The sequence below is a fragment of the Botryllus schlosseri genome, chromosome 4, assembly GCF_051294905.1.
Source record: "Botryllus schlosseri isolate E-star chromosome 4, Bs_hap1, whole genome shotgun sequence".
NCBI lineage: Eukaryota > Metazoa > Chordata > Ascidiacea > Stolidobranchia > Styelidae > Botryllus > Botryllus schlosseri.
In genome coordinates this window covers 4,734,867-4,762,444 of record NC_137239.1, presented here as the reverse complement: position 1 = coordinate 4,762,444, position 27,578 = coordinate 4,734,867, and the positions used below count along the sequence as shown (strand labels likewise).

Below are 27,578 nucleotides of genomic sequence, written 5' to 3'. Positions count from 1 at the left end.
AAATAATACCTCACATGTTGCCATGAAAACACGTTTCGATTTAAACACAAAGGTGCAAATTTTAGGGTACATACAGATTGCCCGTAAATTGAGATTTTAACTTCCAGATAGCTCATTATAGTGAAAAACATCTCAGGAAATTATGAAATATGAAATATGTTGGCGTGTTTGTGTTATTGCATGACTAGTTAGTCCCCCTATTTTGCTTGATTTTGCTGCGGTATCATCGGCCTCCACTCTATAAATTTTGTAATGTAATTGAAAATAGTTCACCGAAGGGTAGTATTGAATAACAGAATATGAGCCGTTATATGTCCTGGTAGAAGCCACAAACTTCGCATTCAAAATGATTGCTGGTTTGATCGTGTTTAAGGTTTCAAAGAAGAATGAATGCGTCGATCGAAATTATTTTACACCACGCCAAACATAAAATATCTGTCAGAGACCCCATGACTCATGAAAGTCCAAGTTTTCTGCATGTGAGGAAAGACTCTGCCAGCATGCAATTGGAGACAAACTCACGGAGCGTAATAATGGGATTATCATAAAGAATACTTCAAGAATTTTCTTATCCAGTTTCTCATCGGAACACATCTTCCCTAGGTCACAATTCTTTTCGTTTAACCGCCAGACGAGCTAAGGTTAGTTACGTGCTTTGTAGCCGCAGTTTCCAACTTTGTGGTAAGTGTACCACTATAGTATATGCGAAGTCCAGGCACTGAATGCATATTTTTCGGTAAACGTAATTTATTCTAATGTAAAAAATGCGTTCATCGACTGCATAGCAGCGTAGGAGTGCAGTCACTACCTGAGTCACAAGTCACTAAAATCAAGTAAAGTTGAATTTTCAAAGTACAAGGCACTGTTCAAAATCATTGCATTTTGCTAGCTGATTCAAATAAAAATTGAGTTTCCATTTATTCAGAACTGAGGAACGAATATGCAGTTTATTATACCCAGAAAGGGCGTTTTATAGCTCACGCCTACGTATAACTGCTAACCCACGAATGTCACGGTAACGATCAATTCCATTATTATCCGGCTAAATACAGGATAGAATACGAAGCATCAGAAAATTGAAAAGGTATATGATGCTATGTACTACTACCCGCCTACTTTTACGTACTATTCAGATTAAGGCTGTTCCAATTGTTAATGAGTGACAAACCTATTATAAACTATATCCGAATAATACAAGAGGATTTGTTATCGGACCACTAGGCACTGTGAACTGTTTGTAGATCAGAGCTATTAGATTCCTTTACTTATAGTTTATGTAAGCTATAAGCTCTCATTACTGTGTTTACGGTGAATTCAATTGAGATATAACAATGGACGTTTCCGACCAACTACAATTCAAAACTATTCTCTTGCGAAATGATTTCACGCTTCCTACAGAATGCTCATATCAGCGAACCTACTTACGAGTCGACGAACAGAAGTACATGTTAATATATAACTGTAGATGAGTTTTCCCGAATGTTATATCATCACCGCAATTGGGACACTTCATAATATGTGTCATATTTGAGATCTTACTTTGCTCACAGTCACTGCCAGCTCTGCGATATCCATCGATGCAATCGCAGCTGAAGGATCCAGGTGAATTCCGACACAGTTCCGTATCTTCGACACATTCGTCTTTACATTCGTCAATATCTGAACCGATCGTTGAATGTCAGTTAAAGCAGTATTTATTACCCTTCATACCGCTCGTACTCCTTAAGCTGTCATGAAATGTTTCTCGTACCGCCTATCCAAAATCAAAACAGCATTTTGTTAGGCCGTCGAAAACGATGGTCTTGGGACACAGTACGGTTTTCGGTACAACTAATGTGAATTTCAGATACAGAAGATATATCAGCGACTGGGGGTATCAATATCGAAGGTTTCTTCCTACATGGTGTGTTTGTTTGTTTGTGGTGCTCGTGGTGTTTGTCGACTACAATGGTCATTTACACCAAACTGCTATTTCCAGTTTTTTTTTATGCCTAAGTTGCCGACCTGTAACACGACCAGTGGTGGCCTTGCGATTTTGGGGGTGGGGTCCGGGCAATAAATTCAGGGGACCCCTATAAGTATGTAATTGCAGTTTCCCCCAGACTCCCCTTTCGCATCTATTTTCAACAACTTCACTACAGTACAGCTACAGTACCCAACAAAGTGACCTTTGATATGTAAAAACTATGGCAGGATTTCTTGCAATAAATTCAAACAATATTACATATATATGAACAGATAGCTCTGGCACCGTGTCGACCCAAAATTATACCCTTTACGGTCAATACGTTAATAACCGGTAAATGGGGTAAAAATATGCGGTACAGTGACTTGCAAATGTGAGTCTATCCTCGTGCCTCGTGTTAATCGAACAGTTATTACGTAAATATGATGATTGTTTAGCGAAGGAAAGCAGAAAGTCAATTTTATATCAATTTTTCAGCTTGTCACAGGCTCAGGCGGACTGATATACTGTAGGTCTGCCAATACACCAGCTTCCAAATCAGGCTTTTGGTTACGTAATAATTATAGTGCGAATATATGGATTCGCTACGGTTTGTAAGAGCTACGATTAGTGGTGCGTCGTAACTGCGTAGTCAACAGAGTCTGATCCATGGCAGATATTGCGGCCAACGTGGATGCAGTAGTCTCCTCGGATAGTGCCAGGCTTGGAATCAGCAGGATTGGTTTCGCCTAACATTACACGGCCGGTTTTGACCACACCCAGGCCTTCCCAAACCATTGCAACAACAGGCCCGGAGCCCATGTATTTAACAAGCCCGGCAAAGAACGGATTGGCTTTCAAATCAGCGTAGTGCTCTTCCAAGTTACACTGCCCTTGAATTTCCTATTAGGCTTAAGTTATTAGTTAGTTTTGAAAACAGTCTTAATTCGTTCGCATGGACTGCCAAAAGCTGCAAATTGAGCTATGCGGAAGGTGCGGAGAGCTTGATTCGTATTGATGCATTCCAGGAGGTATCAATTTTCGACAGAATAAGAATTCTTTCACATCATGAGATGCAAGTTAGGGTATTGATATGAAAATGAGATATTAACCATTTGTTTACTAAAGACCCCGTTTTAGAGAATATCATGGCATGGAACCCAGCCCCATATTATAAGGCCCCAAGTTTAGGCGAAGAGCAATACGGGAAAGTAGTATCGGATACGGTTTCAACACTTTGCGCCATTAGTATACGTTAATAACAAATTTCGTGGATCGTAAAATTTAAATTTAGTGTAGCTTTATTTTCGGAAAATAGAGGCATTTACTTTTATGCTTCAACATGTATGTCCTGCAGACAAAAGAACTGAAAGTCATTTCAACTCAAAGTATGATACTCGGAATTGAAAGTGAAATATATAAATACTACTTCTAAAACTAGGAAACATATTTCATGCCTTTTGTCTATAAATCTTGAAAGGTGATCTGCTAAAACAGGTGTAACGATAAAAAAGCCGGATTTTCCAGATTAGCAGGACACGTCATAGGCTGCAAAATTATGGTATGATAAGTAATTGCTAGATTTCAAAACGGTAGTTTCAAACGTTATTGTGGGCCATTATTACTAAGATGAAGTACTTGATATGGGTGACAATGCGGTGTGAGCGGAACCAAGCAATCCGGTACCTAAATTATATTTACTGATACTTTCGTGAAAACATATATGTCACTCCTCAAGTACTGTGCGCGAAATTTCTGGGCTTTACTTGAGTTTTATGAATATTAAATGTTGGTAATCCGTGAAAACAGCCCGGAAATTCCTCAGGATATCTGTCATATTGGGGGATTAAACTACCTCTACTTGACAGACTGAAAATAGCGAAAAGTAAGTAAGTAGATCACAAAATATTACGAAGTAGCAGTAAAAGCTCAGAAAATCAGATCTACTTGAGTAAGTACCAGGAGTAGAGGAAAACTACTTTAGTAGTTCCAAAAAGTAGAAGTACTTCGTTACTGATCACCTCTGACCGTCACACAGGTTGAAAAGCGCTGTTGTAGACAATAGTTATATTTTCCGACTGGTTAAGATCATAATTATTGATTAAACGCTCCGATTGACTAATCCCCACCGAGAAAATCTGCAGTTTTAGCTAAAAGAGAGGTTCCAGACTCAAGTCCCATTTTCATACAAAATTTTGAGTTTGGTAATTGTACCATGTTCGCTATAATTGCTCGCCCTCTTAAATAAATCTGTTTTACCAGCATACGTGATTTGTCGTTTCTGAATGCCACCTTTCAGTGACCTTGCAATATAACCATGTAAATTTTCAAACCTTTACATGGTCCTTGTCCATCCTTTTCATAGCCTCGGTTGCATACGCACTCACCGTCGGGTCCGCAAGTGCTGTATTCGTCACATTCAAGCTCGACACAGGTTTCTTGTGCTGTTTCACGAATGTATATTTTAGCAATCGTAAACAAGTAGCGACTCGTGATAGCAATATATTAGTGGAAGCTAGGCCCACTTCACATACAGCAGGACAGATTAACTTGTGGCTAAAAACGAATTAGGTCTCAGTTACAGATACTACCGTTATCTGTCTACCTGCACTCGAAAACTAAGTCTAAGAGTCCCGCTCCTCTAACTTATGCAGACTTCATAATGACCAAAAAATAAATGATAAAAACGACGCACGTACCGAGTATACTGCACAATATTACTTCTTTACTGTTAGTCTAGGATGTAGAGTACTTATAATTGGTATTGCTACGCGATCTGCCTGAAGGTTCACGTGGTCTACCTAATGTGGCTCGGCGATCAACAGAGCCTAGTGAGCAATCCTGACATAGAGTATAGCGTGGGTCTCATCCGAGTGCTCGAATAGCATTCGCGTATTGACTATGGCGATTTCAGCCGAGTAGAAAGAGTAGTAAGTTTTTGCGAGTGCCCAATCTATAATTTATTTTCTGGAAGAATCCTTTCGGCACTTTATTCCCATCATTAAGGCCTTAAACCTCGAATTGGCTCAAGGGTAAATAAACTATCTCGTAGTAGTGATCTATTTGCGTGAAGATATTCGAAGGAAACGAAACGAAAGCGAATCGTCTTATCGGACCCATAATTCTGTGCTACTGCAATATCAACAACCATTTATCATTTAAAGACGAAAGTCACGGAAATAGCGTAATTGCAGCGGAAGTGAACTATTTATCAGAATTTTTTCCTGTCACTGCCTAGCCGGGTCATATATTTCTTTCCTGTGAGCGTTCATGACTAGCTTTCGTATAAATTTACCGAGAACATTGTTGTAGTTACGTGTTTTTAGTTAAGTTAGTTACGTTATTTACATAATTCGGAGAAATTAGTGGTCAACTCTTGATTTTAACGGTTGGATTTTCTCCTTTCCTTTATCTATTGTGTAAAAAGGGTATCTGTATATTCTCTTTCCGACATCATTGAATGTTAATGTCTACTGTTGCTTGCCTGTGTCAAACGTCAATTTTGATCGTGTCTACAGGATGATTCTTGATACTTCGTATGATATGCCTTGGTGGTTTAACTCCGTGTCATGTTTCAAGCGCAAGACTCACTGATTAGTGTAGTAGTTTTGTATGATCTGAACACTGAACAGTGAACAGTCATATACCCCATGTCAGATTTTATGCTGAAGCCGGTGCTTGTGTATCTCTTCATAATAGTATGTAATGAGGTGCCAAAACGACAATGCATAATCGTATTTACTGTAGCGCAACGATATTGCACAGACCAGTGTCGCCGCAGCAGTAACAACCGGACCGCAAAATAGCGTGACAGTTTTAATTAAAAAGAAGATTACCCGTATGCACTTTTCGCGTGCCATATCGCGCGTAGTGAAATCAGAAGGTAACTATTGAAGTCAGCAACTTATACTACTATATATGATGCGAGAAATGAATAGTACCCCAACATTAGCTTCTACTCAAACGCAATACTCGAATATACATAACATTATTGACTAAATTAAAAGTAGCTTTTTCTTATGTTGGGAAATCACTATGTAATTGTAAATAAGCATAAATCTCATCTGTAACTGTTTAATACATCGAATATAAGAGTTACAGATCGCTTACATTCGAGGCACTCGTCATTCGTCGCATCGTAGTAATAGCCATCAGTCTTGCAATCGCACTCATATGACCCAACCGTGTTCACACAGTCGAGGGCAGACTGTATGCCATTTGGACATTTTGCGGGTTGTTCATCTTCGCACTCATTGATATCTGTAAAAGATATGATGCGGTTTTACGAGCATGTATGAAAGTGATGAAGTGTAGAGAGCCATATCTATGCCACGCGTTGCTACTTGATCGTTGCAGGAATTTCTCAAGCTCAGGTACCCCTGCGATATGGTTATCTTCGATTGATTTTATCAAACTGGTTTTCATGAGTCACTTATTGGCTAATGCTCACACCATAGTGCAGGAGTGACCAGCCTTTTCAGCCAAAGAGCCACATTCGATTGACGAAATATTGCGCGGGCTACTGGCCGCGCGGGGCGCGAAAATTATTTGAAGTTAACAGCTCAATAATATTATCACTTGACTATATTGCGGGCCTGCTGTATATCGCTGGGCTCACTTTGCAAGGACTGCACTATTCGGTGCCTGGACATATAAATTTCGAAAGCTTTGACCAACATGTGTCAATCATTTTGTGCCTAGGTTTTATAGTTGATGGTCTTTCTGCGAGCGCAAACGCAAGGTCGCATGTTGAACGACACTTTGTCTCGTCATCGCGAATATAGTTAAACTTAATCTGATACATTAGGCGTTCTTTCATTTTCACAAAGGGGTAACAATATTAAAAGCAATAAATCGAGTGACAACATGTTGCGCGTTGCATGTAGAAAATTTTTACTTTTGCTAATTCTAACGCAAATTATTCTGCTTTATTGTAGTGTACGAAGATCTACCAAAGTGTGACTGGCTCATGGAAATGCCAATGCGTCGGAACTTATATTTTAGTCATCACATCTCAAGTGTTGCTGACAGATTAATCAAATTTTTGGTTGGCCTTGCAAGTTGACAATCTGTGCAATACATTTTTGCTAATATTACAAATTTTGGAAATTACCTCGCGGGCCACATGTGGCCCTCGGGCCAAGGGATGGCCGGCCCTGCCATAGTGGAATTCGAAAGTTCCCACAGAATAATTTTGTTCGAAGCAAATTCAGCAAATAGTACGTTCATAAAACGGTCGTTTGTGTCGCGACCTATAGTTTGAGGACCAATATATTGGGGATGGTGGGAACCTCTGAAAGGTTCTGTTCAGTGTGAACGCGAACGGGAACACTAAGCTATGACGTCACGTCATATTGCCAATTACAATCCTGCATTTCCGTAAAGTCTTATGATATTGTACAATGTACATGTTACCAGCGACGACTCAGGCTATATTTTGCCATAATCCTGGAGTAATAGCTCACTCTTTTAGCATCACCAAATTTATCAACTGGTACAATCAAATGCTATAATATTGCCAACAATATCAATTTCGTTGATGTTAATAATTGACCGTTCGAGCTCAATTAGTCGACAATATATACTTACATGTAGTGCATGTCGTTAGTTATGCTATTGCGTTATTGCTAGCAAAAGTACAAGTAAGAGAGTCACCAATAATCCGCAAATGAAAAACTGAATAGTTCGAGCTACCTTTACTAGCAAAGCAAATAATTTTTGAAATTGCAAAAGCGCATCCTCATTTAGCGCTGAAATGTTATTCATGCTATCATGCAGTGAGTGGTCCTATGTTGAAATGTAACGAATTTCAATCAAATATGTTATATTGACGTGAAAAAATGTAGTATATAATAATGTTTCACAGTGAAGAATCTATGAAGGTTCGTTGGCGAACGCGAACCTCACCATCTTTGTGGAAATGGATTTTCGGCACTCGTTAATTTCAAATCAACTGCGCGGGATTTCAACACACGACCGCGTATTTCAAAGAATATATATAGTCGTCAATTTCTCAAACTTTTCCTCGAAATAATAAACGTCTACTCAATTTCTACTTATAGTTTGCTGTTATTATAAGGAAAAGTCTTTTTGTGGCCGGTAAATCATTTTTAAGCTAATCATAATGTAGGTGGTACAAAAGACCTAATCGGTCATCAACGCCACTATCCAAATTATAATAATAATAAATATAATAATGTACCACAACCAAAATGAAACTGTGACACATCTCATGTCCGGCTGTGGTGCACTTGCAGCTACCGAATACACATGGAGACACAATAGGATTGGTCACTACATTCATCTTGAATTATGCAAACATTTTAACATCACCACTTCGACAAAAAATTGGTACGATTACAGCCCAGCACCAGTGACAGAAAACGACCAGGTAAAAATTCTGTGGGATGTACCAGTTATAACTGACCGCAAAATCAGAAGCAACCGACCGGATATGATAATCAAACTGAAAAAGAAAAGAGAATGCTTGTTCATTGAACTGGCTGTCCCAGCTGATCACAATATACTACAAAAAGAATCAGAAAAGCAGTCCAAATACGCAGACCTCAAAATGGAATGTGAGAAAATGTGGCGGTACAAAATAAACATTGTACCGATAGTCATTGGCGCTATAGGGGTCGTAAGCATGAGACATATCCGACAGATTCCGGGTAACGTTCGATTCGACATCATCCAAATGATTACGTTATTGGGCACTGTGCATATTCTTCGGAAGGCCTTGAATGCACCACTGGACTAAAATTATACTAGTGAATCACATCATCATTTCTGTAATTTCGATTCTTCATTTTCAATCATCTCTGCCTCTGCTCTGTAACCCTTGCCAATTCTTCATCTACTGCAATTCTGTACTCTGACTTTTCCATGTATTGCATAGGAATAACAATTTGACTGCATTACTGAAATTAAAAAAAAAATACTCCAATCTCGCCATTTTCATTTGGGTGCAGGTTGCTCCTCGGATTATGTGTGTATTGACCAGTTTCTTACTGTGAATAAACAATATAATAATTTTGTGGCTGTTAACTGATATTTGCACAAGATAGATGACCTTTGCACGATAATTGATCTAAAATTGACGTTTAGTTGAAGTATTGAGGGTCCATGACGGTCCGAAGGGGGTCCACGAAGACAAAAAGGTTGAGAACCACTGATCCAGGACGACTGTATTTCGATCTAGGATTTGTATATTACTTTGAATGTATTTTGAATATCATGGTATAATTGTTGATTCGGTCGTTGGAATTAAAGTGCGTTATGATGTATTTATTCGATTTAGCATATCCACGCTGGTAGCATTAGTCTAAATAAGGTAAGAAAAATCATCTTTATTAAGACAATACAATTTCGCCTGTACAGGCTACTTGTGACTCACCGACACAGCCTGTTCCGTCGAAATAATATCCTGGTCGGCATTCACATCTTTCAACCGGATCATAGCAAATTTCGTTTTCATCGCAAACAGGACATACTAAACACCAAAAGAATGCAATCGAATGAATATTATTGGTAATTTTTTTTTATTCATATTACCTTGTGTGCAGACCCCTCCTTGAAGCTCGTAGCTGTTACCCACGTCGCAAACACACGACTCGTCCAGTAGACAAGTTTGTCCGGCCCCGACACAAGTTTCATTACAGAAGGGCTCTTAATGAGAATGATTGAAATTTTTTAGTAGCACAGCCAATGATACACAACATGACAAGTTAACCATGCGCGTGTGGGTAAATTTTCACGCCCGCGAAAGAAATTTGTGAAGTAGCCTATTTCAAATCGCGCCGTTCGCATCTAAATTCATTTAAAATTATTGGGAAGCGAGTTGCACAGTTGGCTAAGTGACACCGGCACCTCACCGATGGTTTATGGCTCTGGTCAGCGCTCAGCCAAATTTCTATATGCTGGTGATTTATATAGGCCTGTCGTCACTGACTTCACTGTGTATGCAGTCTCGTACAAAAAGCCCAGATTGATCAAAGTAAACTCGTGCTTCGTAAATCAGCAGCAAAAGACACTGACGAGGACGCATGCAAGCGAGAGAGATTGATGAGGAATGGATGCGTGACTGGAAGCCGTATAGTACCCAATGCAAAGAACAATGAACATTACAACATTCATTATTAACCTGGTAAGGCGATAATCTCCAAAATTGTTGAATAAAACAAACAATTGAAATTACCAGATCGTTGTTTTCCACCCATCGTATTCGTCAGTATGTCATGCCAAAACATATATCATTTATTCTTTTATCAATTCAAGATGCCACCGATACGAATTCAAAACAACTTTCATGTCCAATCAGACTACCGGCTTGGCCGACAAAAGTAACAAAAATGAAAGACCCAGTTAAACTGGGGCATCGAGACAGAATGAGTAGTAGTAGCCTTTCCGCTTTTTACGAAAAGAGTCACGAGTCAAGTCACAATTCAAGTCAAGTTGCCTTTTCGAAGTACGAGGCATGATTGCGTCATTGCATTTTGCTAGCTATCTGAAATAAAGATTTAGGGGCCATTGATTCTGAGCCGATGAACGAATATAGAGTTATATATACAGTTATACACACAAGAAGGCGCTGCATCGCTCACATATACGTAGAGCTGCTAAACTACGTAAGTAATTGCATAGCCTCAGTTTATAGTTACCGCCAAAATAGAGAATTAAGAAACGAATTGATAAGATACAATACATTACCGATTTACAAATTGATATAATGCAATTCGAACCTGCTCCAATCGTTGAGGAGTATGTAAAATATATTCGAATTAGATTTCAATAAAACAATAGGTTTGGTTAAGGTAAGAACAGACAACAGAAATAGACATTTTGTTATTCAATTACTTTACTATACCAGTTTACGACAACGTAAGCTGTAAGCTTCGATCACTTCATTTGCGGTCAATTTATTTGTGAGAGGCTCAGTAAAACGCACGATCATTGAATGATTGTTCGCTCTCACGGGTTACACAAGCGTTTCGCGAACAATCCGACCATATGCAAGATGCAGTGATTAATATCGATACCGATTACTTGATGACTTGAAATTGACTCGTGGATTTTGCTCCAAGTCACGAGTCAATCCACATTTCTGATACGCCAAGTCAAGTCAAGTCAAGTCAAGTCATTTTAGCAAAGTGACTCGAGTCAAGTCAAGTCATACGAAAAAAGTGACTCGAGTCTGACTCGAGTCAAGTCATGACTCGAGTCATCCCAACACTGGTTACAGGCATGCCGATCGCTCACATGGTACTATTTTGGTAATTAGTTTGTCGCAGAACTGGATTTCGCTGGTAAGATTTAATATGTAACGAATAACAGAACCGTCGCAGACGATGATTAGAATACCGACAAATTCTCACTTATTTCTGATCCAACCCTAATCCTCTGTGAATTCGACGCTTATTCAAAAAGGTGTGAAATAATTGTAAAATCCTACGTCGCTGACACGATAATGCATCAGACATAGCGATCTAGTTATAGTACGGTGTCGGAATCCATTCGCGAGATGTTCTATAGGTAAATTGAGATAATCCGATACCAAATATTTTGACTTTGGCGTAGTGTGAATTGAAATAGGATCGACAAACATGACTACCATCTTTCCAAGTACCATTTCGATATTATACGCACATTGATTTGAAACAAGTAATGAAACATTACAACTCTATTCACGATCCGGCTTTCCGTTTGTAAAAGAGACATTTCAACATCTTACCATACGCAGAAGAATTATTCATAACATTAACCGGTGTTAAAAATATAGTTTTCACTTACTTGATTATATCATTACAACTCGCAAACCTGAATTAATTCATCCTGGTTGTATTCATATGACCGATAATTTTTATTCAACTGTAAAGGTCGTTACTATTCTGTAAGACAAAGTATTTAGTAATCGGTACATATACGACTTGACATAAACCTATAACATTTTGAGTATACGAGATTTGAATGTCTGAACAATAACTGAGAATTAAATTATCACAAGTGAATCCGTATATTACAGCGTAAAAGATATTGGAATGTCAGTAACTCTTTACGGTCATAGTTACAACCTCATTAACTAATTTACCCGACCAACACGTCATGATCATTCCTGAAATCAACACAAACGCGGCCACTGACTTGAGTTAACCACAAAACGGCATCAAGTTTTCAATGCATTTGTAGCTGACAGATTATTCGAAGGCATCGATGGAGAATATTATTGAACTCGTCGATATTGTTACTTCAACAATATATCGCTTACGCCGACTGCGAAAGTTAAGATCGAATGGTAAGACTTGATCGCATATTTGTTGAACACAGACACGACAAAGAACATTACCGAGATTTTATAAACTAGTCATATTACTTTTCACATCTATCAATATCAGAATACAAGTCATCAAACTTTTTGTTTAAAGTAACATTTCAGTTTTGGAATCGGATTCGTTATAGTCATACAAATTGTATTAAACCCAACACAAAAACAAAAGGACTTTTTAGTTCACTAAAATCAAATCATTCGTCTTCGACTTGTGTCTTATTAGATTGTACACGACAATTCGTTACGAATGAGCTGTAACCAAAGTTAAGAAATCTTTGTGTCCACAGATATAGAGCATGCATATAGCTAACACAATCACGAATCGACGTTTCAGAGTATTTCACGGATGTAATAAACTTGTTAGTGCCACCTATCTAAAAGTATGCATGCGTTCGATTTCCATACCGACTGTTGCGATGTTTAGGATTCCCTTACAATGACCAAGAGTGAGGATTTAACATCAATGTCGTTATTGTCGGTATTCGTAACAGAGAATTGAAACATTACACAGTGTGAAAATATCTCTTTGATATCAAAGCACTATCCCAAGTACACGATTAATACTCAACTCCGTTCACACTTTCTATAGAACGTGCTAAATATAAAATATCACGAGGTTGCACTCTAAGACTTTGATCATTACAAAAGTAAATTGGAATATGTTTGCTAGATACATTCAATTCAGCTAGAAATGTCTGGTGCACAACAATCGTAATATCAAGGAAGTACTTGCCACACTGTAATTCACAAAACGTGTTTTGTATTGTTGTTCATTTGTAGTATTGATTGAAATTGTTTTTGAACCTTCAAATAATAATTCCCGACATGAAACCAAGCCGCTGAAAGTCGTAACCATCATAACGAAAGAATTTGTACGATGTTTCCCAAATGTATCATATAGTCAGGTGTACTAGAATTATTTGTGTAACTGTAACACATACACCGACAATGCAATCGAAAATTTTTCCGTTGACATTCGCTAAAGTAAATGTCATCACAATACTCTGTCACTAAAAGACGTTACTTGTATGTGATTGAATCCCTAACAATTAACTCACTAAACCGAACTAAGAAATTTTACTCACTCGAAGGATATGAAACAGCGTCGCTTAATCGGTCTATATCGTTTTTCTAAAGGTAAATCATATCCATCCAATGGAAAACAATTTTCACTAGCTTGGTAATGAAACCGAGGAGTGGGTCTTCATTCAATATTTTGTTTGTGTCAAATACTTTGCAATAAACACACTGGAGTGGTTGAGCTTTACATCATCGGGCTGTAATCTGTAAATCAAGCTTACATCCGATTTGTAACTGTATTGTTTACCTAACCGAGTTGTATGCAGAGTTTGATATTTTTGTCATTTAGTGATTGCTGAACATACCACTTCGATACACTCCGTTGATCTTAATTCTCTTTGTCGTTATCATCGAAGTACATTTGTTTCGAGTTCGTAACAACCGACTTTTCTATGACATGATAAATTTTTGACAAGTTATGCTTAGAAGATTGGTGCATACCGCGAAAAATGATATACCACTCATATTGATACTGTTACTCCATTGATCGGTATTCTCGAACGGGTCGATTTTCAAACGAGTAAAATTTATTACTTGAGTTGTTCTGCTTACTATATTTAAATGTAAACTCACCCGTCTTTCAAAACCACAACAAACAATGATAAAAAAGTATGCAATCAAACACAACAAGATTTACTGAATGACACTAATTATTATCCCACATAACTCATTTCTTACCGAAGGCATATGAAATATATTCATGTTACACGAAAATACTCGATATTCCCATGCTACAAACCTGTACAATGATTGGTGGGGCTTTCAAACTGTTTCGATACCTCAAGAACTTTATTGTCTGAATGGTTGTTCATGTATCTTAATAATCAAATAGTTCAACACAGAACTAGTACGAACAGAAACATCAGAGTTGTTTACACAATGTTTGTATGTGTACAGTATGCGAATACCATGTGTAAGTCCAGCACAATTGCGGTATCTATCCGAGTGTAGTTAACACGAATCTATTACAACTAACCACGTAAACTTTCGTGAAAGAAAAGCATACTCACTTCCCGAGGGTTCTGTCAATGTCATTGCAATAAATCAGCTACTCCAACAACAGAGTACATATGTTTTCTAGTCACGGCACTTACATCTTTCACACAGATCAATCTACTTTGCTAACGAAAAGTGCTGAGTCTTCACATGATTGTCCTCACAACAAAACAACCAGTAGATGGAGCTGTATTAAAATTTCCTAACCCTTTGCACACCAGTGACAAATTGTTTAGTGAATCGAGTTGTTGTTCAGCGTCAAATCTCCATGTTGAAGCGTACATTAAATTAGCGCAATCACAATCCAATTAAAACCACGGATCTATTTTCATTTCCTCACAAACTGTCACATACAGAAAAATAAATTTTATTTTCCCAAAACATACTTGTAACCAATAGCTTTCATTAAACACACAACACCATAAAAGTATTTACTTTCTACAACATAGACATTCCGATGTAGTCAAGAAATATTTTTATTAATCTAAATCATCAACTTCTGTTTACGGTGTTAGTGTGTGCATGTCATACATGTGGGACCCGTATTAAAATGGACACGACACGACTGAATGTAAGGAGATAAAAGTCTATCGCATAGATTTACATGTGGTCTTCGCTACGGTTTCAAAAAACGAATCATCTCTTTTGAATTGATCGAGACCGAACAACTTAGTTACATGTATTCACGGTCATGATTGTGTTTGTCATATGCGAATGATAGGGTTACTGTCAAATCTACATACAACAACATTCTAACACTCATAATAGCAATTTCATTCTCTCCCTTCGTAATTGTATATTCACGACAAGTATATTGTACAAGTATATTGTGGTGTATTGAACTGATGAAATTGCTAATAAACCAATGATGATGATGAACTCGATAGCTACGTTTAACATGACCAACGACACCAAACCCACGACGTTTACCTATGTAAAATTACCACTTTCACTTGGCAGTCCATCGTTTACCTGAGTAAACATATCATTTTCCTTTGGAGATCTGACGTTTACCCAGAGTGACAATACATTTTCACTTGGAAATATATTTTTCTCCCTGAGCAACAAACAATTTTCACTTGGAAATATATTTTTCCCTGAGTAAGAAACCATTTTCACTTGGAAATATATTTTTGTCCTCAGCAACAAACCATTTTCACTTGGAAATATATTTTTTCCCTGAGCAACAAACCATTTTCACTTGGGGGTCTAGCGTTTCCTAGAGTCCGTGTATATTTCCGTCACTGTTCGTTGTAATCAATTTCAAACTGTCGCCAATACAACACATACCAAATTGATGCGTGTGGTTGTCCGATTTCGAAACGAAAATGGTATTATTACTCAGGTAAACATCACATCTATAAGCGAGAATGGTGTTGTTACTCAGGGAAATAATATATTTCCAAGTGAAAACGATATCGTTACTCTAGGAAAAGATAGATCGCCAAGTGAAAATGTATTGTTACTCCGGGTAAACGTTAGATTTTCAAAGGAAAATGATATGTTTACTCAGGTAAAAGACGGACTGCCAAGTGAAAATGTGTTGTTGCTCAGGGAAAATATAGATTTCCAAGTGACAATGGTTTGTTATACTCAAAGAAAAAATATATTTTCAAACGAAAATTGTTTCGTTACTCTAGGAAACGCTAGACCCCCAAGTGAAAATGGTTTGTTGCTCAGGGAAAAAATATATTTCCAAGTGAAAATGGTTTGTTGCTGAGGGAAAAAATATATTTCCAAGTGAAAATGGTTTCTTACTCAGGGAAAAATATATTTCCAAGTGAAAATCGTTTGTTGCTCAGGGAGAAAAATATATTTCCAAGTGAAAATGTATTGTCACTCTGGGTAAACGTCAGATCTCTAAAGGAAAATGATATGTTTACTTAGGTAAACGATGGACTGCCAAGTGAAAGTGGTAATTTTACATAGGTAAACGTCGTGGGTTCGTTGTCGTTGGTCTTGTTAAACGTAGCTATCGAGCTCATCATCATCATTGGTTTATTAGCAATTTTATCAGTTCAATACACCACAATATACTTGTACAATATACTTGTCGTGAATATACAATTACGAAGGGAGAGAATGAAATTGCTATTATGAGTGTCAAAGGGTTGTTGTATGTAGATTTGACGGTAACCCTATCATTCGCATATGACAAACACAATCATGACCGTGAATACATGTAACTAACTTGTTCGGTCTCGATCAATTCAAAAGAGATGATTCGTTTTTTGAAACCGTAGCGAAGACCACATGTAAATCTTTGCGATAGACTTCTATCTCCTTACATTCAGTCGTGTCGTGTCCATTTTAATACGGGTCCGACATGTATGACATGCACACACTAACACCGCAAACAGAAGTCGATGATTTAGATTAATAAAAATATTTCTTGACTACATCGGAATGTCTATGTTGTAGAAAGTAAATACTTTTATGGTGTTGTGTGTTTAATGAAAGCGATTAGTTACAAGTAAGTTTTGGGAAAATAAAATTTATTTTTCTGTATGTGACAGTTTGTGAGGAAATGAAAATAGATCCGTGGTTTTAATTGGATTGTGATTGCGCTGTTTTAATGTACGCTTCAACATGGAGACTTGACGCTGAACAACAACTCGATTCACTAAACAATTTGTCACTGGTGTGCAAAGGGTTAGGAAAATTTTTAATACAGCTCCATCTACTGGTTGTTTTGTTGTGAGGACAATCATGTGAAGACTCAGTACTTTTCGTTAGCAAAGTAGATTGATCTGTGTGAAAGATGTAAGTGCCGTGACTAGAAAACATATGTACTCTGTTGTTGGAGTAGCTGATTATTGCTATGGCATTGACATAACCCTCGGGAAGTGAGTATGCTTTTCTTTCACGAAAGTTTACGTGGTTATTTGTAATAGATTCGTGTTAACTACACTCGGATAGATACCGCAATTGTGCTGGAGTTACACATGGTATTCGCATACTGTACATCAGGGGTCACCAACACGTGGCCCGTGGGCCGCATGCGGCCCGCCAGGTCATATTTTGCGGCCCGCGACATGATTTGAGATTTCGGAAGAAAGTTAAGACAACATTTTGAAATTCTGAAATTGACGTGCAATGGCCCAAACACTTCCAATACCGGGACACCTAGAAAACTGCTTAGGGAAGTGGTTCTAAAACTAAGGGTACTCCCCCCATATGGGGGCGTGAAAGCATCTAAAGGGGCCGTGGAGCTGCGTTCAACTAAAAAAAATTTCGCGCTTTGCGCGATTTTCCTCGGATTCATAGTTATAGCTAGTGGTCTGTGTATAATCCGGAATTCATATTATAGAATTCTCTCGTCAACATTCATAACCTTCCATACCATCAAACTATCCGTTCGGATAGCCAGCATTATGGATGCATTTTGTGATATGACGATAAAGGGGCGCGAAATTTTTCAGTATCATATAGGGGGCATATCAAAAAAGGTTTGAGAACCACTGGCTCAGGGCTTACCCACAAGATTAACCTTCAAGTGGGGATGGTCTTTCAGCTAGTTACGTATCTGTCTTGTCCTAAAAAGTGTTTCTAGGTATCGTGCACAACTCGCAGTTTAAAATAAAATGAAATTGATGACAGTGATACTTTGTTGTATTTTTATTCCTTTAATAAAATATTACTTTTTTGTGGTCACTATACCCATTGCCAATGTTGGGTAGAACAGCGTTGTACTGACGTAGAGTTTTAAAACGTGGTTGCCCCCTTTATATCGATATTGAATTTATGCGGCCCGCGGCCGCTACGAAATTTGAAAAGTGGCTCGCGACCCGTTTTGAGTTGGCGACCCCTGCTGTACACATACAAACTTTGTGTAAACAACTCTGATGTTTCTCTTCGTACTAGTTATGTGTTGAACTATTTGATTATTAAGATACATGAATAACCATTCAGACAATAAAGTTCTTGAGGTATCGAAACAGTTTGAAAGCACCACCAATCATTGTACAAGTTTGCAGCATGGGAATATCGAGTATTTTCGTGTAACATGAATATATTTCATATGCCTTCGGTAAGAAATGAGTTATGTGGGATAATAATTAGTGTCCTACAGTAAATCTTGTTGTGTTTGATTGCATACTTTTTATCATTATTTGTTGTGGTTTTGAAAGACGGGTGAGTTTACATTCAAATATAGTAAGCAGAACAACTCAAGTAATAAATTTTACTCGTTTGAAAATCGACCCGTTCGAGAATACCGATCAATGGAGTAACAGTATCAATATGAGTGGTATATTATTTTTCTCGGTATGCACCAATCTTCCAAGCATAACTTGTCAACAATTTATCATGTCATTGAAAAGTCAGTTGTTACGAACTCGAAACAAATGTACTTCGATGATAACCACAAAGAGAGTTAAGATCAACGGAGTGTTTCGAAGTGGTATGTTCAGCAATCACTAAATGACAAAAATATCAAACTCTGCATACAACTCGGTTAGGTAAACAATACGGTTACAAATCGGATGTAAGCTTGATTTACAGATTACAGCCCGATGATGTAAAGCTCAACCACTCCAGTGTGTTTATTGCAAAGTATTTGACACAAACAAAATATGGAATGAAGACCTACCCTCGGTTTCATTACCAAGCTAGTGAAAATTGTTTTCTATTGGATGGATATGATTTACCTTTAGAAAAACGATATAGACCGATTAAGCGACGCAGTTTCATATCTTTCGAGTGAGTAAAATTTCTTAGTTCGGTTTAGTGAGTTAATTGTTAGGGATTCAATCACATACAAGTAACGTCTTTTAGTGACAGAGTATTGTGATGACATTTACTTTAGCGAATGACAACGGAAAGATTTTCGATTGCATTGTCGGTGTATGTGTTACAGTTACACAAATAATTCTAGTACACCTGACTATAGGATACATTTGGGAAACATCGTACAAATTCTTTCGTTATGATGGTTACGACTTTCAGCGGCTTGGTTTCATGTCGGGAATTATTATTTGAAGATTCAAAAACAATTTCAATCAATACTACAAATGAACAACAATACAAAACACGTTTAGTGAATTACAGTGTGGCAAGTACGTTTTTGATATTACGAGTGTTGTGAACTAGACACTTCTAGTTGAATTGGATGCATCTAACAAACATATCACAATTTACTTTTGTAATGATCAAAGTCTTAGAGTGTATAACCTCACGATATTTTACATTTAGCACGCACAATGGAGAGTTAATGAAATGATTAAGAATTGATCGCCCGCTTCGAACGGTACTCGATACTCAAAGTGATATTCTCACACTATGTAAGGTACGTATGTTTCAATTCTCTGTTACAAATTCCGACAATAAATCGTATCAATTGCTGGATTCAATAGTAACGATATTGTGATATACTGACTCTACACTTTGTCGTTTCAATTACCCGTTGCGAATCGGGATTATAAAGCATTTTGCATCGGATGTTCAATGTATGAATACTGGAATTATTACATCTTTAGCGCTGTTTATCGCAAACGATAGAGAGTAATAATTGTACTGATGTTGAATGTAATAATACCGATATTGTCGTTTCATATTTAGTCTTGGTTACTGGAAACAATTACATTTGTAAAAATATTTTCTGATATCCGCGATACGTAGAGTGATATGTACCAAGGTGGAACAATTTTTCAATCATGAACATTTCAGACACGCATATAGTTTTACAACTCAATATGTTAATAACAACGGTACTGAAAAGTTTGTTGCTGTCATAATAACCTTTACTACAACGCCTGGTCTAATTACCGCGAATAATTTAATAATCAAGTCATGATCAACTGTTACATATGTCTTTCAATAAGTCAATCCTTATGTTTACATCATGATAATATTCGATATAACGCCTGCGTTCGAATATAAGAAATGAATTCTCAACTATGTTGGTCAGACTTTCAAATCTCGTATACTCAAACATATTATGTTAATCTCAAGTCACCTGCACCGGGTAGTAATTACTTTTGTCTTACAAAATATATCGAGTAATAATTACTTTGTCTTGCAGAATATACCGCGTAGTAATTCCTCTATCTTACAGAATAGTAACGACTTTTAAAGTTGGATAAAAATGATGCGTCGTAGGGATATGAGTACCACCGAACTTGTTATGGATTTTAGGTTTTAGTGATTGTATGGACTCGTGTATGCTTGGCTGTTTTTCATACTGATACTGTTTGAGTTGGTCGGGTAACGGATTTACTTGACAATGTTTTTGTGGTTGACTCTTCGAATATGGTAAGATGGTAAGATGTCGAGACGTAATACTATTTCGTACACTCAATTACAACAAAACATAACCAGCATTCAAATAATCCGTAAGCTACAAGTGGATTTAAAACTTGATGCTGTTTTGTGGTTAACTCAAGTCAGTGGTCATGTTTGTGTTGATTTCAGGAATGATCATGACGAGTTGGTCGGGTAAATTAGGTTATGTGGTAGTAACTATGACCGTACAGAGTTGCTGATATTCCAATATCTTTTACGCTGTAATATACGGATTTAATTGTGATAAATTATTTCTCAGTTATTGTTCAGACCTTCAAATCTCGTATACTCAAAATATAATATGTTCATGTCAAGTCGTATATGTACCGATTAGTAAATACTTTGTCTTCAGAATAGTAACGACCTTTACAATCGAATAAAAAAGACCGATCATACGAATACAGCCAGAATGAATTAATTCAAGTTTGTGAGTTTTAGTGATATAATCAAGTAAGTGAAAACTAGATTTTTAACAATTGTTAATGTTGTGAATAATTATTTTGAGTATGGTAAGATGTTAAAATATCTCTTTGACAAACGGAAAGCGGGATCGCGAATAGAGTTGCAATGTTTCATTACTTGTTTCAAATCAATGTGCGTATAATATCGAAACGGGACGGGACACGTTTGTCAATCCTATTTCAATTCACACTACGCCAAAGTCAAAATATTCGGTTTCGGCTTATCTCAATTTACCTATAGAACACCGCGCGAATGGATTCCGACACCGTACTATAACTAGATCACTATGTCTGATGCATTATCGTGTCAGCGACGTAGGGTTTTACAATTATTTCACACCTTTTTGAATAAGTGTCAACTTCGCAAAGGATTGGGGCTGGATTAGAAATAAGTGAGAATTTGTCGGTATCCGAATCACCGTCTGCGACGGTTCTGGTATTCGTTACTTATTAAATCTTACCAGTGAAATCCAGTTCCGTGCCAAACTATCAAAATATTACCTTGTGAGCGATCGGTATGTATGTAACAGAAAGTCACGAGTGATCGCTATGCCTGAGGTGTTATCTTGTCATCGATCGCGGGATTTGTAACCTATTTCACACCTTTTTGAAGTGTTAGTTTGCGAGTGCGGTTATTGTTGGTATTGGAATCAACGTCTACGCCAGTTCTGTGTCAAACTAATTACCAAAATATTACTTGTGCGCAATTCCTACCTCTGTAACACCAAACCACGAGAGATGGCTATGTCTGATGTGTTATCTTGTGAGCGCTCGTAGGATTTTACAAATATTTCACACCTTTTCGAAGTGTTAGTATGTGAACGCGCCTATTGTTGGTATTCGAATCACCGTCTACGCCGGCTCTGTGGTGAACTAATTACCAAAATATTACCTTGCAAGTGATTCCTAAATTTAGCAAACTATTTCACACCCTTTTTGCTGAAAGTACGACATGTCGCTCGCAGCCTATACCCGGAAGTACGAATCACCGCCGCACCCATAAGAATAACGATATATCATTGTCGCACTCACCGTAAACGTTTGGATTAACCCGACTCGGTCATATATAATAATCTGCAAGATACACATCAAGTAAGGATCAACCACGTGACTATTTACTTGAAACATATTCAACACCATACGAAGTACGGCATGCCAACGCAACCTACACCTGAAAGTACGACTTGCCACCGCAGCCATAAGACACCGCACGAGGGATGTCTATACCTGAAAGTACGACGTGCGACCGGAGCCTATACCTAAAAGTACGATGTGCCAACACGAGTTTTCAATACGACGTGCGAGAGATGCCTATACCTAAAAGTACGATTTGCGAGCGCACCCATAAGAGCACATTACGATGTGCGACCGAGAGGGGGGGGTCAAAAAGTACGATGTGCCACCACGAGTTTCCAGGCGAATCACCGCCGCACCCATAAGAGTCCGGCCACCGGTTGTGCGATCTACTAAACTATTCACGTATTGTACTTTGTCGCATTAGATTATGAAGTGTCAAAATCGCCAAAATTCAGCAGGATAGTGACCGTAATTAAGTCGATACATGAACTTAGTAATATCTAAATTTCTGATTTGTCGTTCTTGGGCTACGTTCCTCATGTTTATTACTACCTGTAGACTAAGATGGGTATTTCATTGGTAGAATTTACCTAGTCGATTTAGTCTACTTCCACTTCGTCACTATTTTTTCAAATTTCTGGCGACATTTTCAAATGGTGAAATAGCAATAATGATTGACTGATATATAAGTTAAGTACGTACATGTATGTTACTACATATGTTTTATAATATTATCATATAGTATGATGAAGCTGTCGTTGCTGTATTTGCCCTGTATAGGTTGTGGTATTTATTGCGGGTCTACAGGCGCGGCAAGTTATATTTGCAAACATGAAATTGTAAAGGAAAATAAATTATAAATATAAACACTCACGTCTGCATGGTGCCGTATTATTATTGTGGATGCTGATGAATCCGAAATCGCATTTGCATAGTAGATCTTCGAGGTCACATGTGGAATTATTCGGGCAATCGGGATCGCAAACTGGAAAATCCGATATTTTCATAGTCAGTACATGGAAATAATTCTTTGCGGCACTATTCGCACAGTTGATCATTTCCAGATAAGACTTAAAATTGAGAATTACATTTCAATGGTAACTGGATATGATCCAAATATCACAACACTTAATACTTAGGCTAGGATCCATAAAATTGCTATGGATTTTTCGGAATCAGGTAAATCCACTTCGCCAACCTAGCCAAATTCGAATCCATGTAGAATTTATATTAAGACACATAACACAGGCCTACATGAACGAACCTGCTGGAGCGGTGGTCGGATCGACAATCGTTGTGCTTTCTGAAAGGGAAATATGTTCGTTGAATTTACAAGATGGGTGAAAATGGAACTAAATGTTCATCAAGCAATATTGCTAACGTATCATAATGGCCAATAAGTGAAACTATTATTGATTCGTTTTATTTTCGAGGAATATGATGATGAATTTTTGTGCTTAATTTGGATACCGAAACCTCATTTTGATCATCCTTTCTCATAATATTCAATGCTCAGATCTCGCAAGTAAAAAAAACACCGTTTCTTACTGTTCCTTGTCTATTACACTGTATGACACTATCACTGTATAATCTGAAAAAGAAATTATATGAACGCCCTGAGTTGTTACCTCGAAGTCGATACTCGGTAAATATAACTCAGTTACAACGTTATGACATAATAAGGTGCACACCCAAGCTGTGCTGTTAATGGAATGAAAACCATACCTAAAATATAAATAAGAATCAGAAAAATAAAGTATCAGTATTGATGACGTGTTCACCAATCAGCACTGCTGTGATTTCCTAACTACTTTCGAGTCACAAGTCATATCGAGTCATACTATTTCAGGGTGACTAGATTCAATTCAGGCCGCTCAATTTTTTAGAGCTGACTCGAGTAATAAGGTCTATTCACTCAATTGCTGTAGCATTAGTATCGATGCCGTGGTTCCCTCTCAGCAGTGTTGGGATCGAGTCACTACCTTCGATTCAAAAGTCACGTAGACACTAAGTCTTTTAAAATCGATTCAAGTCAAATCAAGTTACTCTAAGTTTTGAAGTGAATCGAGTCAATTCAAGTCACACTATTTCTGGAAATGACCCGAGTCAAATGAAAACAAGTCATGTTAAGTCTATTCACGAGTAAAGTCACAAAGTGATGTCGAATTTTCGAAGTACGAGGCATAATTCTAGTGATTGTATTTTGTTAGGTGATATGTGCAGATTGAGACATTGTAAATTCTGGATCGAGTTCTAACATACACTTGATATTGACTTGCTTTGTCAATAATTCTGTATTTCTATTGTTGAACGCTAATTAAACCTCCTCTCTATATTTCCTCAGAACTTTGTCAGCACCAACCTGTTGTTTGCGCAGTCGTTTCAGTAACCATTGTCGAATCTGTAAAACAATACAGAATGTTGTATATACATGAATGTAAAACAATTTATGGCAACGATGATGATCACATTTAATTGATTATAAATTGCCGTCGTGGATAACCAAGTGTATTATTGGCTGGCTAGTGGTGTAAATGACGGAGTGAGACAAAATGCGAGGAACTAAGGAAATCCAAGTAGCTCATAATCTGGAATATTCCTTATGTAATAAAGAAAAGCGATACGGCTATTATACAACATTGTGAAAGCAACAAAATAAATTAAATTTAGAAATGTGGGAGAGTTGTTGGATACTCTTGTTCGCCCATTTCTTGCATATCCTGACTGGATTGTACTACATGTTAAAAACATGTACTACATGTTTCTCGATATTCTATGCATATTCGATTTTGAAGTAGTCCATGTATGTCTCTATAGAGTGAGACTGCTCTGTTTACGGCCGCTTAGTTATCTGATTCTCCATTTCCTTATTTGTGTCTGTCATTCATTTCGCCTGAGGATAAATAGTCAGCCACTTAAAAATTTGGAAAAGACTGGCCTTCAGTATGTTATTCTAAGAATTTATCTTCTTTGTATTCTATTTCCTCTAAGTCAGCACGCACCTGTCGGCTCCTGAGAGGTTTCTGTAAACGCTGTTGTCTCTACAAAATACAAGAGAATATTGTATAATGAGTATGATGAAATGTAAGAGACAAAAGGATAAGAATAATCAATCTATCTGATCATGGATATGCTGACAGTTAAAGGTAACTAGTCTGTCGACTGAAAAAAATATAGGAAAATAGGAAATAGGACGATGGCAGAGTTTTATTTTTTGATTACACTGGGCAACAATTTTGAATTTGAAAAATTCGTTGACTTCGATTTCGCGCTTGATTTAGGCTAATTTTGGCGTGTTGATTCCAAAAATGCCGTTGGTTTTCTTCGATCACGTCAAGTTTTTGCTCTACGACATATGCCCAAAATATGCAAATGTTCACGAATTTAGCCATATTACTTTTCCATACCATATAAAAATCCACACCTTAACCATATAATAAGTTATCCAGCCCAAGGCTCAATTGAATTATTAAGAAAAAAGGTATTGGTATCGATCTAGGCCGAAGCTTTTTCCCATTTTTGCTTGGAGGATGCAACCGTCTGAGGATATTTCACACACATATTTGATGCAAACTGCAAGATATGGCAAGAAAAATAAACATTACATTTACTATCAGTTATAGGTTCAATGCCACATTCACCTTATCCAGTGTAACTTTAAACTGTTATATGCTCGATAATTCGGATCAAGATGACGATCTTAGCAGTGTTGGGATGACTCGAGTCAGACTCGAGTCACTTTTTTCGAATGACTTGACTTGACTTGACTCGGCGTATCAGAGATATGGATTGACTCATGACTCGGAGTAAAATTCACGAGTCAATTTCAAGTCATCAAGTATCGATAAAAATCACTGAATCATGCATATGTTCGGTTTGTTCGCAAAACGCTGATGTAACCGTGAGAGCGACCAATCATTCAATGAACGTGCGTTTTACTGAGCCTCCATTGTTCCCTCACAAATAAATTGACCGCAAACGAAGTGATCTAAGCTTACAGCTGACGTTGTCGTAAACTAGTATAGTAAAGTAATTATTCTCTGTTTTTACCATAACCAAACCTCTAGTTTTATTGAAATTAAATTTGAATATAGTTTATATAGTCCTCAACCATTGGCACAGGCTCGAATTGCATCATATCGATTTGTAAATGGCTAATGTATCGCATCCTATCAATTCGTATCTATTCTCTATTTTTGCTGGTAACTATAAACTGTGGTTTAGCATTTCTACGTATATGTGAGCGATACAGCGCCTTCTTGCGTGTATATTTAACTCTATATTCGTTCATTGGTACAAAATCAATTACCACTCAATCTGTATTTCAGACAGCTAGCAAAATGCAATGACGTCATCATGCCCCATACTTCGAAAAGGCAACTTGACTTGAATTGTGACTTGACTCGTGACTTGACTTAACTTGACACACCTCCAAAAATCGAGTGACTTGACTTGACTCGAGTCACCTTTGAAAATCGATTGACTTGACTTGACTCGAGTCAAACTGGGCAATGACTCGAAATGACTCGTGACTCGAAGGTAGTGACTTGATCCCAACCCTGGATCTTAGGGTAGAAGGCCTAATGATGTAGATTTTGAAATCGAAGATGATTCAGAATGTATAGTAGTCCCAAAACACAAGTTATTGATCTGACATAAGCTTTCGGACTTGGAATATAAATTTTCGGAACTTTTAACATCCTTACGAAGTGAGAAAAGATTACTTGGCAAGGTATAGAAGGTATCTCTCTTTCGATCAGGAGAATCAGCCTTTTCTTTGTCGGCCTACTTTCGGTAACTTTTTGTATTGCCATGATACTGGTATTGGCATGATACTGTCACCATGGATTACTGGAGGAGTTCGGAATCCCGATTTAGAACTCAAGTGAATGGCAAATGCCTATAGGTAGCTCATAAAGGATCCTAAAGTGTGGCATTCTCCAAAATGCCAACGTCTTGGACGCAGTAACAATTGCACACTTAGTTAGTCTTCGTGACTAATACCGAAACATTGAGAACATGCAGAAGCATAGAATTGTTGCAATAAGACGAGCAGGATTGCATCATATGTCTCAGCTTTGAAATATTGTGTTTTCTGTTGTGTTTAAGACAATAAGGATGCACAGCACATGTAACCCAGATACACATATGTCACTGCCATATGTTTATGTCGGACGGCAGACATTTAAAAAAAACGTAAATATTTTAATAGTTTCCTTGAAAACCTTGGGATAGTCAGCGATGGTCAAGGAGAAAATGTCCCCCAACATCTGAAGATGATAGGGATAAGATACCAGAGTAGATTGGAGCTTTCATATGATAGATGACTATTGCTCGGGTATCAAACTAGACAACCTACATAATTATGGGTTATTAGCGCAATTTGGAACCTGAAACTCGTACTTTATTTGTC

General features: G+C 37.5%; 1 protein-coding gene across 38 annotated transcripts in view; it reads right to left on the bottom strand.

The window, feature by feature from the left end:
* LOC145437880 (adhesion G-protein coupled receptor G7-like) overlaps positions 1 to 27,578 on the bottom strand; it is a 161,772-nt gene that overhangs the window by 55,433 nt on the left and 78,761 nt on the right. For 23 of the 38 annotated variants that reach the window (XM_080315224.1, XM_080315226.1, XM_080315225.1 and 20 more), the window contains 9 exons: positions 25,168 to 25,206; positions 24,528 to 24,566; positions 23,430 to 23,468; positions 23,040 to 23,150; positions 9,500 to 9,613; positions 9,342 to 9,437; positions 6,056 to 6,205; positions 4,279 to 4,389; positions 1,540 to 1,659 (listed from right to left, as the gene is read on the bottom strand). In XM_080315224.1, coding sequence (XP_080171350.1) covers positions 1,540 to 1,659; positions 4,279 to 4,389; positions 6,056 to 6,205; positions 9,342 to 9,437; positions 9,500 to 9,613; positions 23,040 to 23,150; positions 23,430 to 23,468; positions 24,528 to 24,566; positions 25,168 to 25,206 — 819 coding nt within the window. The remainder of the gene's footprint in view (positions 1 to 1,539; positions 1,660 to 4,278; positions 4,390 to 6,055; positions 6,206 to 9,341; positions 9,438 to 9,499; positions 9,614 to 23,039; positions 23,151 to 23,429; positions 23,469 to 24,527; positions 24,567 to 25,167; positions 25,207 to 27,578) is intronic. The other 15 variants (XM_080315232.1, XM_080315239.1, XM_080315237.1 and 12 more) reach the window with 2 other exon arrangements.